This window comes from Bicyclus anynana, chromosome 25 (assembly GCF_947172395.1).
Source record: "Bicyclus anynana chromosome 25, ilBicAnyn1.1, whole genome shotgun sequence".
In the NCBI taxonomy this organism is placed as follows: Eukaryota; Metazoa; Arthropoda; class Insecta; order Lepidoptera; family Nymphalidae; genus Bicyclus; species Bicyclus anynana.
In genome coordinates, this window is record NC_069107.1 from 10,842,798 (window position 1) to 10,861,691 (window position 18,894).

An 18,894-nucleotide genomic window follows, 5' to 3' on the forward strand; every position below is an offset into this window, starting at 1 on the left:
TCCTTTTAACTATAAATATATTCAATGGTAGATTAGGTGATATACTCGAGTAAATAATTAGCATTGTATGAAGTTGATTGTTTTATTGTTTCTCCGCTAAGCCGTCGTAAAGTAGATGATAGTGCACGAGTGTGTAATTAGTATGCCGCACTGTTCCTGAGACTGTACTCACTTGTGTGTACTCACATCGCTGCGCATTAGTTTGCGCGATCTGCGTTGTCACGAATGCACTAAAACTAACGCAAATAGTCTCTCATAGAACCATAATAATCTTAGTTTATGTACTTGACACTTGCACATATTTGTGGTTATAGGACACGTGGGCATCATTTGTATAGTTATTAGGATAAGTTGTAGTATTTCTCAATAAAAAAAAAGCTTTACTCAGGATTTGTGAAGTCCTTATTGATACTGTTTTTTTTTGTTCGTTAGAATTATATTTTGTTATAAAGGTGCACTTAGCTATTACGCTGCAATTAGTTGCGCTTTCTAATCTACTTTCTCTAAGCCCCAATCTGATGTTTGACTAACAACTGCCAGTATACCCTGGACTCGCAAACCCGTATTGGAATAGAGAAGTCTTTCTTATAAGAATGGAGGTCCATTCAAATGAAATTTATAAGAATCGAACCCAGGTCCTCTGGAGGAATATTAGGAATATAAGATCTATCTTCCTCGATGTTCCACTGTAGGCCAACACACCAACCGATAACACAGCATATACGACCAAATCGTGGGAGAGCGAGCCGCTTGAATAGTAGAAGATCAAAATTAGAAACGACCTTTACCCATCTGTTTAATGAATGAAAAATGTTTGATATCAAAAAGGACGTAGATAAAGTAAATAAAATAGCCTAATAACCTTTTGGCCAAATTTTTTATTGATACTTTTTTCTTTTCGGCTTTAATCAGATTATCGTCATTTGGAATATCAACAATTATTGCACGACGCACTGACCGATCGACTAGCACTATAGCAGGTCTATTACCTGGCCACATTATTGTTATTATTAACCATTACTAACTATCTTTATTCTTAGTTTGTCCAGGAGTTCTTGAGGCAACCTACTCGCAACATATTTTTTAACATACTAATTATGAAAAATACTTGTAATTATGAAAAATACTTGTATCAACAAGTAAAATATTTTCATCCACTAAACAGATGGGTGAAAGTCGTTTCAAACTCGGATCTTGGATTAGTAGGCCAGTGTGCGCCACATCTCAGCCGGCGTGGAGGCGCGCCGCCCTACGTCACCGCCCGCCCACACTCGGCTGCTATTTATACGCGCCTCGTCGGAACATCGGGGACCAGTTCACTGCTCGTCGAAGTATAATAAAACAGAATATGCAGCGAGACTCACTCGCGGAATGTGTGTTCCTTACAACAATTAGTATTTTATGAGATTGGGAATAGAAAATTTTCGGGTAAATGGAAAATAAGTGATAAGTTTCGTTTATTAGCAAATATCAAGCTCAAAACCTTGTTATAAATGTTTACGTAAACTTCTCCGCCGATGATGAATTTAGCTCAGTTTTGCTTTATATTAACGACTTTTATGTCCGTCGTGACTACCAAAATTATGTAAATATCATAATTTGCAAATATTTACATTTCAAATGTTAGTTACATTAGTTAGTATATTTTGTTGAAACATGAATCTGAAATTAAAGGCCACCTCCATCTTCTTCCATAACTTCTTTGGACTTCCAACATTGTTTTCCTCTATTGCACCTTTCCATCGTTGGACAAAAAGATACCGCGAGTCTTCTTATGAGGCTCATTAGCACGTTTATATTTAGACAGCATGCTATATTGTCCGCAGAAGCAGCGGAGCGAGCGTCGCAGCATGTCAGCCGCGGTAGAGAACATCCCCTCGGTGGAGGTGCTGGCCAACGGCCACGCGTACCACAACGGCGCCAACGGCGTCGGCAACGGCGTCGGCGGTGACGTCAGCAACGGCGTCGGCAGCGTCGGCAGCGCGCGGGCGTGGGAGCAGCAGTTCCTGCCGCCGCCGCTGGTGCTGGAGGACAGGCCGCGCGCGCTCAAGGTAACTACAGTCTGACTTGGAAACATTGTAGTCATACCAGTATACGTCATATTTAACGGCCTAGAAAGCCAAGCCTTCTTCCGTGTAGAAGAGGGGATATTTAGCTTGGACCCATCACACTGCTCCGATGCGAGTTGGCGGGCTCAGGGTGATAATGCAGCTGATGTTAATATCGGACCGATGGCTTAACGTGCTCTTTGAGTTTTCCCAGGATTCGAACCCAAGACTTCATGACCAGAAAACACACCGGACTAACGAGGCAGATACCAGTGTCAATAATACTAAAGCAGAAAATCAACTCACGTGTTTATTGACGAAGTATTTTATGTCGTTGCAAGAACAAGGTCATGACTAAAATTAATTAATGAAGTTATATTGGATGGGATTCGTATGTGGAACTACCACAGATGATTTTCATTCATTGTAAATAATGAAAACATTTACATAGGTAATCAATGGCACTTACTGAAGGACTTTCCTAATTTTGATAAAACGATTATAATAATCATAGATTACACAACTACTTGCGCACATCAGTCGCACGCACACTCGCACACACGCACACGCAATTGTAATAAATTAATGTTGACTTTCTTGGAAGAGAAGTGTTAGCCCAGTGGACATGACCTCTGCCTCCAATTTCGGAGGGTGTGTTCGAATCCGGTCCGGAAAATGCACCTCCAACGATTCAGTTGTGTGAAATTTAAGAAATTAAATATCACGTGTCTCAAACGGTGAAGGAAAACATCGTGAGGAAACCTGCATACCTGAGAGTTTTCTTAGTTCTCTGCGTGTGTGAAGTCTGTCAATCCGCATTGGGCCAGCGTGGTGGACTAGTGGCCTAACCGCTCTCATTCTGAGAGGAGACTCGAGCTCAGCAGTGAGGGGTTATGGGTTGATAATGATAAGGAGGGTGGCCCAGACATGGGTTACTATATGCTGATAATGATGATTCAGATATCGCAGCACCCAAATTCATTTTAATATCACTGTAATCATATCACGATGTCGAAGTAGTGACCTCGAGTGACAGTCATGACAGTGTCGAGTGTAGCGGGTTCACTGACGGGTGACCCCGAGTAACCCCATCTTTTTATATTTGGATCATTATCACAGTCGGCGGCAGGTGAGGGGTCACGTGAGCTATGTGGAATGTTTGGGTATTTACTGATAACAGGTGCTTATCAGTTCGTAGGTGCAGTCGCGCTTATTAATTTTGCAATAATTATATTATAAGTGGCTAATTAATTATTTTATTAACTTCATAAAAAAAGCATAATTAAAGCAGAATATATGCCTACAATAGTTTGTACAACATAGTAAGTAATTACATACTTAATTGCCGCGAAACCGTATCGGTATAAATTACATAATTACAGGCAAAGCTCAAGTGCTTGGACGAGTACTTTTGGTCCTAACCGACAGTAGATTCGTTACTTATTGCTAGTTGACTGACTTGACTTTTTGCGAAGACAGCGTTGAAATACCTATTTGGCTAGGATATAATTTTAGGAACTATGTAGGAATATGATAGGTAATTAATGAAAAGGTTTAAGTAATATCTATTAAAAAAATTTCACATCTTTTCGAATTGATAGTAGCCAAAGTTAAATAAATTCTTTAAATATTTATTTAAAACTCTTTTTACTTGAAGCAGGAAAACTTGGACTTTAATTATTTTAACATTAAGACATTTTTTATGAATTTGTTAAAAGTAGTAAGGTCAAAGGCACGGTCCTCTTGTATATAAGGACCATAGAAAATGTTAATTAATACCGTGATTTATTACCCGACTAACAAGAAGGGTATTTAAAATTCATGTGAATTTCAAATAGGAAACATTTACTAAACGTAACAATTATATTCTTATTCACCATCTTTCTCGTAACTAAAAAGTGTACAAGAAATAAATAAATTAAAGAAAAAGAAAAAGAACAAAAAACTAGTTCTAACCAGTCGGGTGTTTTGTATTTTTTTTCATTATTCATACACTAGCGGACGACGACTTCGTCCGCGTGGAATTCAGTTTTTCAAAAATCCCGCGGGAACCATTGATTTTTCTGGTATGAAAAATTAGCCTATGCGTTAATACAGAGTAAAATCTATTTCTATTCTAAATTTCAATCAAATCGGTTTGCAAGCCGCATCGTAAAGGAGGAACAAACATAACACACATACACATACAACTTCGACTTTATAATATTAGTGTGATTTACGGACTCACAGACTCTCGGAAACATTAATATCTGTCTTAAAAATATATAAATCTTGTCTCTGATTGTCTCTGCCCTGCGCGTGCGGCTCCGGCGCAGTCAATTCGCTGCAATTGTGACAAATTGCAGTTTGATTGACGAGAACCGATGCAACTAATCAAACGGACCATTTTAAACATTATTTCTTATACCTCGAGTGTAAGGGGGAGGCCACACTTTGCGTTGCTCGTTTGGCGACCTGTGGCAGTCACAGGCCTAGAAAGAAAAGTAAAGACAGTCGACCGAAAGCGGCTGAACCGAAAATGTCGCTCTCTCTCTTTAGTTGCAGTGGGATGAGAGAGAGAGAGAGCTTTATTTTTGATCCGCCGCTATTGGTTGACAGTAAGTCATAGTCTTCACTTCATATGTCGTGCCCTGCACCGGCCTACAGGCTCATCCAGGCTTACTTTGATTAGGTGATATATGAATTATCTGTAAAACAATATTATTATCAATAATACTGTTTTTCTGCGCACAGCGATTCGTATTTGTATATCGGTGTATTTTCGGTCACTAACAAAACAACAATCAATAGTTTCAGGCAAAGTTACCGGATTTTAATGTATTGATATACCTATAACGCTTAGATTTATTAATCAAAATAAAAAATATATTATACATATACAATTAAACATTTTTATGCAATAAAAAAACAATAAAAAATATAGATATAAAATATTAAATAAAAAATAAAGAGTACAATAATTAATTAATGCGTCGACTCATTATAGAAACGAGATAATGCGATTCAATGTTTATAATTATTTATTGACTCTATTTAAAAAAAAAATCATAAATAAAAAATAAAACTTAATTATAAATACACACAAGTAAGTGTACCTACCTATAACTTGCGTTACATGTAACACGGTGTTACTTAGATAGTTAATTTGATCATATTGCACTGAAAGTACCTACATACATACTACATATAAATATTTATACTTATAGTATAACTAGCGGACGCCCGCGAATTCGTCCGCGTGCAAAAGAATGTAAGCTTTCAACCCCTATTTCACTCCCTTCTATTTTTATTTTAGGGTCAAAAAGTACCCTATATTTTGCTCCAAGGTTCCATTTATCATCATACCAAAATTCATCTTGAGCGGTTCAAGTGACTGTTGGTGACTATTTACTTCTCTGTGTACGCGAATAACCCTAAACAATGTACAGTCAGAGTTTTGCTTATCATTGTGAAGTGTTAAGTTCCTGTCGCAGTCGAGGGGTCAGTCGTTGCGTTCACCGAGTGGTCACAAATAGCCGCGACCACTGACAGGTCACACGGCTCCGTCAGAGTACATAAGTATACTGTGGCTCAGTCCTTCCGGCGATTGTGCTGTGGGCTGAGCTAGGGGCTTACAGCCAGTGGTGTGCACTTACAGATGTAAAAATGCACTGTCTATCCTAAGGACTCAATACAAACCTATGTTGGACCACAGAATACATAGTTAGACAAGGAATTTTCCAATTTTAACTTATAGTGCATCATCATCTCCTTACCCTTATCCCACTTAAGTGGGCTCGGAAAAATATGTCAATCTTTTCCATTCGTCTCTATTACTCGTCAACTCATCATCCACTCCTTTTACACACATGTCCTCCTTCACACAATGTAACCATTTCTTTTTTGGCCTTCCTCTCCTCTTATGACCTTCCACTTGCACATTCAACATTTTTCTAGTAATATGACTTTTAACTTATAGTGCATACTATAGTTAAAAATCTTGTGCACGCCACTGCTTACAACCAATATGGCACGACCGGTGGGACATCAGGTGCAGGACCGACAGCTTTACGTGCTCACCGCACCAACACTGCCAACTCCCCAACTCCAGAAGAGAAATCCCAATTACTTCTTTTTTTTTGGGGTTTTGAACTCATTGTCCGTTAACTGAACCAGATTTTTTAAGAAATTAAACATCACGTGTCTCAAACGGTGGAGGAAAAACATCGTAAGGAAATCTACATACCTGAGTTCTTTTTTTAATTCTCTTCTTATGTACAATCTGCCAATCCGCATTGAGCGAAATATTGGCTTAACCCCACACATTCTGAGATAAGACTCGTGCCAAAAATTGTGCCCAATATATGATTGATAATGATGATGGCTTGCTTGTCACTTCTCCTGCATATAAGAGAAGCTGCAAGAGCTTACCTAATATTAGAAATAGACGCTTTCCTCGATACTTATAAATGAGCCAAAATAGCCGTCCGTACTATCGTATCAACGTACGCAGCTCGCTAGCTGCGGTCAAGTGCACGGAGCTCCGAGAATACACGCAAACGATACAGACTCAATTATTAGCATTCGAATGAAATGGTGCGGTTTGAATTAGCTTATTTGTGCATGCAGTTAGTTCTCATTTCTCCTATTGGTGAATGAAGTGAAGTATAGATGCATTTGGAAAGCAATGGAGAAGGGTCCAATCCAAAGACAGGGCCTCTAATGTCGTCCAACTTTTAAATCACAAGTTACCATCATCATTAATAGGTATAGACCTTTTGTGAATACTTTCGGACAACCCATTTGATGTCGTGAACCTTAGTTAGGGGTCGACCAACAGTGCCTTCTTTAAGGGGTCACCACTTTAGCACCATGGGACCTAAGCAAACGAAATCCAGTCAATCTTGTATGCATTCTAATATGGTAATCACGAAAATTTTTTTCTGTCTAGAGAAGCCAAGGTCACGCGTTTAGGAGATTTTAAATTATTATCGTTCCGTTCTAAAGCAGTAGTGTAACAGGTTTTCAATCATAACAAACGGAGCCGGCCTTGGACAGTATGTACCTAGTGTAGAAAGTGCGTGTTTGTTGCTGTTTTTCACCGCCGTGTGTTCTAATCAGTTGATTAGCAATTTATGGCATCGTTGACGTCACGCTCTGCTACAATAATTCCCAGCTACTACAACGATGAATGATTACAAATCAGCCTTATTTAATTACCAATTAACAAAAGAAAATTACAATTATTAGTTATGTACCAGTAAAGTATTTATAATAACTTGTAAAGAATATTTCTTGAAATCAAAAGGTATTTGGGAAACACAATCAATGATTTACTATCAATGTATATTTTTGTTCAAAGAAGTTTATAAAGAAGTTTTTTTAACAGTTTTCTCGATTTAAAAAAAGGTTGTTAACGCAGATCCAAAGCTTCCTTTAGTTAGATAGGTATAAAATCACATACTGCACTTAAAAGTAACTAAATATTTTCGCGTCTTTACCGCGCAGTTCTTTAACCACTCTTCTTCTTCTTCTTAAGGTGCCTCTCCAACTAGCGAAGGTTGGCAGTCAGTTTCTTGAACTCGTCTCAATCCTTCGCGAGGCGAAATAATTGTGCGGCGCTCGCGATCCCGGTCCACTCTCTGAGACTTTTCCTTACTGACGACTAGGGAAAATAGTGCAGTGGTTTCCCGTTGCCTTAACCACTCTGCCCGACCGCAATCCGCTGTATAACGAACTTAATCAGCGTTTCAGGAAGTGAGTAGTGTCGTTACGTAAGAGTATTTCTATTCAATATGTAAAAGTGTTTGCGATTGTTTTGTATTTGTCCATAGTACCTATTCAAAAACGCGGTCAATTAACATTTCCTTAATACTAGCAGAAACCCGGGTTTTACCTGCGTAGTTGCCATTCCTGTGGGAATACGACGTTAAAATATGGCTGGTTACTCATTGATAGCTTTTGGTGAAGTAATTTTTCAAATCGGTTCAATAGTTTCAGAGACTTTCAATGCAATCAACGGGACGGATTTCTTGCTTTGGGTTCGACCTTTTAAGGTTCTTTGGCGAAAGGTTGTTAGGAATCTAAGGACGAGGAAGGAGCTTTGACGATTGGAGACGCGATACCTCAGGATGTCCCGTAAAAAATATCATAAAACTACGCAGTTATTAGTAACATCCCCGCCGCACTATAGTTTGACAAATTCGTTTGTAACACTCCCGATGTTCCGCAAGGGCTGGGGGGCGTGTAGGGATGAATGAAACACGCGCCGTCTTTCCCCCCGTCGGCCGCACATCATGGGAGTGTCATTAACGAACTTGCCAGACTATAATCACTGCCGCGACCGACAGGCGCCGCGACCCGCGACTCGCCCTCTGATTGAATAATTACCGTGCACTACACCGCTGCATGCCACCAATTAATTTAAACATTTTGCGAGATAACACAACAACATAATTCCTCAATTAAAAATATTATCACAGTTTTTTATATTATAAAGCTGAAGAGTTTGTTCTTAAGAACTGTTCGAATTAACAAAAATCAAGATGATATTGCAACGCCAAAGTCTGTCCTCCGATTTTGTTTCGTTTTTTGGTTTGACACTCAATTAAAGAAATTAATTTTTCACGCCAAAAATTCAGGTCTAAAAATCTAGTTATATTTTTACGTGCAAGGTTTAACCGCAGTGTCAACACAATTATATCTTCAATTAACTTCCACGCATCGGTGGCTGCGACGAGTGCGCAGTTCCGTTTGTTATTATTTAGATTATCGATAAATGTCCTATTGATGGAAAATTATCGTAACCTACGCGATTGTGGTCAAATGCCAAACGATTTGTCGCGGCCGAGATAATGCGATAATCGCAGTAAACTGTACCATCGCTAATTAAACGGGAATGCAACGTAGTATCGAGAAATTAAATTGCTGAAAGATAACTACGTGTAATAGATTACAAGCCCTTGGAAAAAGTTCATCTGTTAAATGAACCAACGTGAATAACGCTTAGAAGGCTGTTACTGTATAATAAAATAACCCTGAGCACTATGCCGTAATTTCTGAGCGGTACCCTTTATTGTGATTATTATACTTTAATGCTTTGTCAGCAAATCTGTGGAATGCAAAACGACTGCGGCCTCCGATGGTCAAAAACTGAAATATTCAATATCTGTACATATTGATATTCCGTCGACAAATATATCTGGAGATTATCTGCTAGCTGAAGAGTTTGTTCATTTGTTTGCTTTAACGCGCTAATCTCAGGAACTTCTAGTCCGATTTGAAATATACTTTCAGTGTTAGATAGCCCACTAATCGAGGAAGGCTACATATTATCCCCGTATTCTTACGGGAATGGGAACCGGGTGAAATCGGGTGAAATCGCGCGACGTCGGCTAGGAGATGTAAAAAGATCCAAAAATAAAGTACCGTATCATGTCAATAACTTCTATTTATTCACATTTCCGGCTCCACTCGGAGTTATCACTTATCAGTAACGAGCAAGTGTCCACACTCCACTCTGTTGACAACTCTACCTCGATTATCGTAGTATTTTGGTAGATGATTATTATTTGTATGGTGAGCTTTTTTATGTATGTTATGTGTATTTTAACACCTACATTTTTATAACACCAAACTTCAAGTCAAACCCTTTCGTGATTAATTATTTATTTCTACTTTAAATGATCACAAAAACCGTTGTCATTTAAAATAGCAAAATTATAACCTGTTATATTTATAGAGGATTTGGTCACATTATAAATGTCAATAAAAATTACAACAAGTATTCGAATAAATTCTTCTTAGTGAGGGGATTAATTAAAAAGTACCTACTTACCTCCAATAGAAAAGATCTTTCAACTACTTGAGATCGATCGGTGAGTAGGTCGTGGAATACTTTTCTCATTGGAGTGCAATAAATGTCTAAATGATGGATGATCTTCGCTCATCGCTGTCCCATCACTCATAATCGATCCCCGGTGCGCTCTGTGTTTTCTATTTATACCTACTCCGTCTCCGTTAACTGACGCGGCATGAGTAGGTCTCTGCACAGAGTCCTCACTACTCAGTATATGTATAACATGGCTCCCTGCCATGGAGGAAGGAGTATGCCATGGACTTTTTTACTTTGAATGAATGATTTGGTTCTAGATTGAGAGTCGGCTGTCGAGTCTCGTGTTGTGTGGCGCCACCTTGCGGCGCGTGGGCGAGGTGTTCCAGCGCGAGATCGAGAGCGGGCTGCGGGAGCGCCCCTCCAGCCTGCAGATGGAGAACACGTACGTGCCCGAGCTGCCCGACGGCACAGGTGGGTGTGGGTGCGAGCTGTGCACAGCACAGGTGGCGAGGTGTTCCAGCGCGAGATCGAGAGCGGGCTGCGGGAGCGCTCCTCCAGCCTGCAGATGGAGAACACGTACGTGCCCGAGCTGCCCGACGGCACAGGTGGGTGTGGGTGCGAGCTGTGCACAGCACAGGTGGCGAGGTGTTCCAGCGCGAGATCGAGAGCGGGCTGCGGGAGCGCCCCTCTAGCCTGCAGATGGAGAACACGTACGTGCCCGAGCTGCCCGACGGCACAGGTGGGTGTGGGTGCGAGCTGTGCACAGCACAGGTGGCGAGGTGTTCATTAAGTATCCTTAATTGTTAATTTTATTCAAGCGAAGGTTTCACAACAATAAATGTTCGCATACGTGTTTCAGAGGAAGGCGTGTTCCTGGCGCTGGACCTGGGCGGCACCAACTTCCGCGTGCTGCTGCTGGAGCTGCGGGCCGGCCAGCTGGTGCGCGAGGACGTCAAGCACTACCACATCAGGTAGATACTACCACATCAGATCGGGTCGGTTTAGCCTCATCTCTCCTAATGATGACTTGTTGATGCAGTGACGAATTGAGACTGGGCTCCGGCGCCGATCTGTTCAACTTCCTGGCAGACTGCGTGCAGGACTTCGTGCGCGCTGAGGGCTTGGAGCACGAGGAGATGTCCCTGGGTACGTGCCACATTTACTCAATCAACTTTCATTATCACAGGGGAGACACCGTCAACGTTGACTATAATTTTCTGGAGAAGACCATAACATTGGACACAGTGCAAGGCTTCGTAGAATTCCTTCGTGACCTACAAATAGTTGGTCTGCTTATAGATGATGATTTTGGTCACATCTGCTTGATCCGTCAATTATTTCTACAAAAAACTGCAGATAGTCTGAGTTTGTTCGGTTCATCATCAACATAAATTTTCTCAAGAGGGATAAGGAGGTCGAGAGTAGGGAATGAAGAAGACGGTCCGCAGACGCTAAGAGCAAGAATCTGTTTTGCCTTTTAACCTTTTTGACCCATGTGATCGTGAGGGTTATGGAAGATGCATCAATGATTTAATCTTAAAAGCAATTTGCTTAATTTCCCAGGGTTCACTTTCTCGTTCCCGATGAAGCAGCACTCGATTTCGTCGGGCGAGCTGATCACGTGGACCAAGAGCTTCAAGTGCAGCGGCATGGCGGGCGTGGACGTGGCGGCGCTGCTGCAGCGCTGCCTGCGCGAGCGCGGCCTGCGCGTCACCGTGCAGGTGCTGCTCAACGACACCACCGGCACGCTGGTCGCCGGCGCGCACAAGGACCCCGAAGTCGCGGTACGTATCACTATTCTTGTACTACTCGAATGAATGTACTAAAGTATTTTAGTAGAAAACAGATCTTTAGAAGAATATTAAAGTTCTGCCATATTCTTACATCTGAGAAGATTGATATCTAAGAGATATAGTTATTGAAAATCGTTGCACCAATGATTTTTACTAGTATCAGTACCTGCATATGTACCGGGCAACACGATTGTGAGCCGTGAAGTGACGGTTCCAGATCGGCGTGATCCTGGGCACGGGCTCCAACGGCTGCTACATGGAGCGCGCCGAGCGCGTGCAGCACTGGGAGGCGCGCCACGCGCGGGTGCGCGACGTGGTGGTGGACATCGAGTGGGGCGCCTTCGGGGACAACGGCTGCCTCGCCTTCCTGCGCTCCGCCTTCGACTCGGAGGTGGACGACCACTCGCTGCTGCCGGCGTCCTTCACGTGAGTGGACGCAGCGTACGTCGCTAATCAGCTGATGGCCGTCTAACGCTGGACAAGGGACTTTACAATTTAGTTCGTCCATTTGCCATTCTACCACAGAACAGCGAGACGCCGCGCCGTGAACAATGGCCTCCCTTTGTTTTCAATAATAATTAAAATTGCTAAAATGTGGAATGCCCTTCCGGCGTCTGTGTTTCTAGGGACCTCCGATTTCATAGATTCAGTGCGTTTAATAACTAGCGGCTCTGCGACACTACACTTTAAATAAACGCGTAATTGTACACTGACGCACATACCGACACTGCCACAGCGAAGGGCAGCGAGCAACCGCAGTCTGCCCATTGGACATCTTATTGACATTACAGAGCCACAGAGCTTCAGTCCTAAAAGAACACAACCGAGGGAGAAATTTCCCGCGCGCCTTAGCCGGGTCAGGCCCCCTGAGATTATCTCTACTGGACTCAGAGTTGAGCAACACTGTGTCGTGTCACAGGTTCGAGAAGTACATCGGCGGCAAGTACCTGGGCGAGCTGCTGTGCGCGGCGCTGCGCGGGCTGGCGCGCGACGCGCTGTTCCCCGCGCCGCCCGCCTGGGGCGCGCTCGACTCCGCGCACCTCAGCCTGTTCGAGCAGTGAGTCTTCAGTTTACTTCTGGCACTATAGAGCTAGGCGTCCCTACTTATAGGATACTAGCGAAACTTCGCGGTTCAACCAGCGCAGATCCCATTCACGTGGGAGTACTAGGACAATATATATAGCCTATGTTACTCCCTGGCACGGTGACATTGTTTGACTCTGTAATGATCGCTATCAAAATTCTTTTAAGAAGTTCTAAACTAAATATTGCGCTATAGACTTTGATTTTTAAAAGTTCCATTATAATAAAGAAGTAGATCCTTTTACGAAGGGAAAGTGTTGAAAGAAAAACTGCGTTACCATCATCACTATAATAATATATAAGAATAACCAAACATCACGGCATTAAGTTCTCTGTTCGGTGTTGGTCTCCAACTCAACTAATATCGACATTGTCGTTGTTTGTCAGAGAGAACTTGTCGGGCGCGTGGTCGCAGACGTCGGACGCGCTGCGGACGGCGTGCGGCGCGCCGGTGTCGCGCGACGACGCGTTAGTCGCGCAGCACGTCGCGCGCATCCTGTCCAACCGCGCCGCGCAACTCGTCTCCGTCTGTGAGTGTTTGTGCTGATGCATCCTCTAATTTTTGCGGGTTTATTTTGATATAAGTACAGATTTCGATATCACAGCCTCCCCCCACTTTTCCTTTAGGTACACTATAAACAATTTTACTACTACATGCAAAGCTAAACTGTCTTGTGAAAAATCATAAAATATACATACACATGAAAATAAATATTCAACATATGAAAATAAAACGGCGCCATCTAGTTATAAAAAAGAAAAAAATAATCTGTGAATAGATGGCGCTGTTTCAATTCCATACAAATAAAGTTTCAATTGCATAAAAGTAAACTTGTTACTATTACAATCGTACGTACGCAAACACAAGGTGAGAAGCCCTCGGTGTTGACCGTGAGTGTGTCCGCAGGTATAGCCACGATCCTGCGGCGCATGGGGCGCGCGCACGCGGCGGTCGCGGTGGACGGCTCGGTGTTCAAGAAGCACCCGCGCATCCGCTCGCTCATGGACAAGTACATCGCGCTGCTCGCCCCGCACCACCGGGTGAGTGACCACCATTATACACGTGGCCAAAGTTATGGAAGGAAAATATTTCAATTTTGCACCACGACAACGCGCCATGGCATAAGGCCGTCATTTTTACTAAAACTTGTCTAATACGTCGAATTTGTTGGACAGTCAGCTGAATTTTTGTTTTTCTAAACGACTTTTTTTTGAAAAGCATCTTCATTTGTTTTTGTAGAAGAACTATAGATTTGACTAAAACTACGTAGTCGTATTGCAGACAAAATAAAACAAAACGAATGAATGAAGATAATATATAGGTTATTTTTTCTTTTCCAGTTTACTCTTCAGGGGGCAGAGGACGGCAGCGGCAAAGGCAGTGCGCTCACAGCCGCCATAGCCGCGCGCGTCGCGGCGCGGTCCCCCTAAGGACGTTGCGATTGTCGCCATAAGACGTGCCGCGACTGTCGCAACTCACCGGTCAGCGTGTCATCGCCGGTGACTCATCAGTGAATCAAAAATTGTCCATATAAGTTTCACCGACCACCGTAGTAGGTAGATACGTGAATCAAGAATGTATTTGGAGATCTTGGTAGGCAGGTCTGGAATCCCTACAATCAATTGATTGGCGCTGAGCTTTAAAATTAACTGTAAAAGTATAAAGCAAAATAAATAATCCTATTAGTCCTGTATAGCAATTATATACGAAATGCTGCTATCACAGTTCTTTTAATGTAGTAGGTAAGGTAGGAGTATTTCCTATAAATTTGGGGTTACAATCGCTACCGAAATTTAATTAAAAAAAATGTTCAACGAACTGTGTTCGGAAATTAATATTTTTGGGGTAAATATTATTTCTTTTGTAAATAGATCTTAAAATTTGTCCCCTAAACGCATCCTTATAATTATGAAGTAGCCAAGTTTTACATATTAGAAATTACAATTCAGAATGTAAATATATTTATAGGCGAGTGTTAGATGGATAGTCGGAATTATTTGAACTACTTTGTATAAAAACATGAAAAGGTTTTATTTTTTAATTAAAAAAGTATTGGCTATGCAGTTCGGCTCCTATAAGAGGACTCGTCAACACCTTGAAGTTATGGGAAATACTCCCAAGCAACCTGTATACTAAATAAAAAAAAATTTAGATCATGACGTAATGTTCAAGACTCGCTGGCACGGGTTATATTGTTCTTAAAGTTTAAGAAACATTTTGTTGTTAGAAACTTTGCGGTTAGCATTCCAGGTTTGTTGTTAAAGTTAATTTTATTGTTGTATTTATTTTTCTTAAAATGCACACAACTGAAAAGTTGGAGGTGCATGCCCGGGACCGGATTCGAACCCACACCCTCCGGAATCGGAGGCAGAGGTCATATCCACTAGGCTATCACTGCTCCATGCATGCACCTCCAACTTTTCAGTTGTGTGCATTTTAAGAAATTAAATATCACGTGTCTCAATCGGTGAAGGAAAACATCGTGAGGAAACCTGCATACCAGAGAATTATCTTCATTCTCTGCGTGTGTGAAGTCTGCCAATCCGCATTGGGCCAGCGTGGTGGACTATTGGCCTAACCCCTCTCATTCTGAGAGGAGACTCGAGCTCAGCAGTGAGCCGAATATGGGTTGATGACGACGATTTATTTTTATGATATTCTGTAAAAAGCATTTGTTAGAAAATGTGGTTTTGACATTTTTGCATTTTTATATTATGAACATCCACAATATATTTTATACTACTTATTTAGTTTTATATATAGGTGGATACATTACATTCATAAATATTATTAATAGTACAGCCACTAATTACAGTTCGTGTATTGGACAATCGTGAGATATGAGTATAAAGCAATTAATTTATTTTTGAAATATAATTAAATTTAAAAGACGGGATTCACGTTCGTAACTGTAATACATGTGGTGTTTTTGTCATTTTCAGTTCGTAGATCATATCGTGTCAATGCAGATGCAATCTGTCTGCAAATATTAAGGCTGTTCGTGTAAATGACTGAAAGCGTGTATTAATTATGATTAGAGATTAGCTAAATGTAGATATGTAGATATAAATCGTAGATAGGTATGTAGGTGTATGAGTGGACTAGTAGTGACATTCTCAATCTTCATCGCAATGAACAAAACTGAGTCGGAGAGTAACTCAATATCGCGTTATTTTTAATTTGTTGCTCACTGAAGCAACTGGGGAAAATAATGAGTACGACTTTGACAATCCTGAAGTTACCGATTTCCCCGCTGTTCTTTTGAGTAACGTAACCCTAACTTTATTTTGAAGACGCCCTATGTCCAAGCAAAACATATTCCACTCATAATGAATAAGATGAATTGTAATACTTCTGAATCAAAACATTTGCATGGCATAAGAAACAAAATGCTATGTCGGATCGGAATCTTTACAACCTATTATTTAAAAAATATTTGTTTTAAATTACCTTCTAAAAATTTCACATTTGTCTCAAACTCAAGTCCGCAGCATACTTTGACGAACATAAAAAAATATTACAAATATTTACTGACAGATTCTATAAGTATACAACAACTCGTCTACAACTGCAGATGATAGCTCATCTGATATACTATAGTGGTAGTAAACATAGGGCTATTTTTGAAAAATTCTAGCGAGAGTTGCAAAGTCTTGTTGCACAAAATATTTCAGTTTATCGGCTATTACAAGGGTTCTCTGTAAAGTACCTATAGTAGGTAGTGATAGGTAGCCCACAGGCCACATGTCAGACAATTGCTACCTTGGTACAGAGTGTAAAGGCCTCGTCAAAGTGATGCGTCGCGACACGACACGTCAGACAAAAATAATTGCGCCGTTTCACCAGCGATTGCGTAAAAGTATACTTGCATCTGAATTATATTGAATTGGTGCCACCAACTCACAAATTGTGTTTCTTTTCAACTAGATAGCTCAGTTTAAACATTTATATTTTTACTGAAAGACAACTAACGCCATCTAGTTACAAAAATAGACAACGTTATCCGCGATTAGATGGCGCTGTTTCAATTGCATACAAATAAAGTTTACTTTTACGCGATCGAAAAAGTGCAAGTTCACTCATTTTTACCTGTGCTTGTACATAGGTAGATAGTTAGTTAGTAGGAAAACATTATTATTCGTGCCATACTCAGTAGCTGTAGAGAGGTATGCGCCTAGCGTATGATATATTGACGACGTTTCAGACGTTTTGTCTACTAGCACGAGATTTAGGTTCATGGATTTTTTTGTCAAAGGCCATTAGGAATATATAGCGACAACCTATTGCGTTAATTTATAAATTAACTGTTTATAAAATTAATTCATCAAAAACTTGATAATTGAACACCATCTTAGAATATACGATTTATTTCGGTGTGGAATTTTATTGGAAATTGTGATCACTATATGTGTAGTATAGTATATGTGATACTATATCAGCCGTTATCTTGCTATCTTCATTCGGCTTTGATATATCGGGCGACTGCTAGCGTAGGCAATTTGCGTTTGCACAGATATGTAGATAACCACGAAGTGGCCTTGAATCGTCAATAAGTATTTAAAAAAAATACCGTGTTAGACATTCGGATACTGAACTATTAGCACAGTAAACATTATAATAATACTGTTTACTGTGCTAATAGTGTCGGAAGTGCCAGGCGTGTCGTCGCACTTAAAATAATAGCTGAATAGTTCTATCATAGACGCATGAGCTCATGTGAGAGCGTCTAAGGCTGCTTGTCCACCGGACTAATGCGGAGTTGTATACTGTGTCTGTCCACCGGAGCGAGGCTGCGGAGCGAAGTGAGAAAGTAATGCGGAGTGGAGTTGCAGACGTGATTCCCTGCTCCGTTTCCCCGCTGCACTTAGCGGTTTTGTATGATTTTTTAAACTAGCTCGCAAGTCCTAATTATAGACCGATGTCAAGTTAGTGCAATACTATTGGTAAATATTTCTTCGTTTCTCGGCTCTGCTGCCTGGCTCCGCTTTGGTGGACTGCAGCCTTAATGAGAAAATAGTTAAGATAAACTGTTGCGAGGTCTCCTCAGATCTTCTCAGCGGGCCTCCATACCTCATGGACGCGTGGAGTCTTATCTCACTCAGCTCCCTTCGGTTCTAAATCCGTAGATCTTTGTGTCTCACACAAGATCTTCTTATAGAGACGTTTCGTCTCCCAATTTTTCTTTGCTCCGATTTTTCTGCCCGAGTGTCTGCGCTAACCTAAATTATCCCAGTGACTCAACCAGTAAGAAGTTTATAGCAAATATACAATGAGAAAATAAGGGTTTTCTACACTATCTATCTTCGTGTTAGTCGGCAAACGTATGAATCTATAGGATATAGGAACTATTTTAATTATTATTATTTATCAACTCATGTAATTTTATGAAAATGTTATATTAATTAGCATAAGTAACAAATAAAAAGACTTGGACGGCAACTTTTATATATTTAAATAAAATATTTTTATTATCAAGAGCCACGTGCTGGGTAACTTTTTGAAATACAGAATATTTTATTGTTTCCATATAATATTAGAAATATAGACTTATTCATAAGATCTAAATGTTATTGTTGAATTTATGGATTAATTATGTGTTATTGATATTTAATTGAAGGTAAGAATTGTTTGCAAGACAATTAATTTGTGGCCTTGTGGTCTGTGGACTTGTGAAGTCCCGAGTTCGATGTCCAGCCCAGCCCCTGTAGCCAAGTGCTCTGAACTGCCGTCCAAGGGTGAATGTATCTCCAGCTTGATATCAAGTTCATTTTGACAGTTAAAAAACTCGAGAATTTACATAGGTACTCATTATAGAAATAAGAAGTAATTAGGAACATTAAAAGTTAATTTATTATAATAAATTTATTTATTTACAAAAATAAAATAAAAATATCGTCTTATATTGAAACGTTAGGTACATCACAATTTATGCTACACAATGAAGGTACAAAGTACATTTATAAGTAAAACATAATAATTATATTACAATTGTTAAAGATTGGAAAAATAGATAAAAAAATTATTTTCTTAATTTAAAATTTTACAAATTGTAAATTGTTTTTAATAATTATAAGTTATATTTACTCTATTGTTTTATAATTTTAGAAATAGTTGTCAAATAAATGAGTTTTTTTTATAAAATATCTTATTTTCATT

At 40.3% G+C, this 18,894-nt stretch overlaps 1 protein-coding gene across 1 annotated transcript in view; it reads left to right on the forward strand.

Annotated features, from left to right (window-relative positions):
* Nucleotides 1-18,873, forward strand: part of LOC112047009 (hexokinase-2-like) — a 37,942-nt gene extending 19,069 nt beyond the window's left edge. Inside the window, exons 2-11 of the mRNA XM_024083902.2 lie at nt 1,827-2,051; nt 10,179-10,332; nt 10,721-10,832; nt 10,901-11,007; nt 11,425-11,645; nt 11,872-12,080; nt 12,574-12,711; nt 13,125-13,267; nt 13,645-13,778; nt 14,079-18,873. Coding sequence (XP_023939670.2) covers nt 1,851-2,051; nt 10,179-10,332; nt 10,721-10,832; nt 10,901-11,007; nt 11,425-11,645; nt 11,872-12,080; nt 12,574-12,711; nt 13,125-13,267; nt 13,645-13,778; nt 14,079-14,168 — 1,509 coding nt within the window. The 5' untranslated portion in view covers nt 1,827-1,850 and the 3' untranslated portion in view covers nt 14,169-18,873. The remainder of the gene's footprint in view (nt 1-1,826; nt 2,052-10,178; nt 10,333-10,720; nt 10,833-10,900; nt 11,008-11,424; nt 11,646-11,871; nt 12,081-12,573; nt 12,712-13,124; nt 13,268-13,644; nt 13,779-14,078) is intronic.
* Nucleotides 18,874-18,894: the final 21 nt, after the last annotated feature.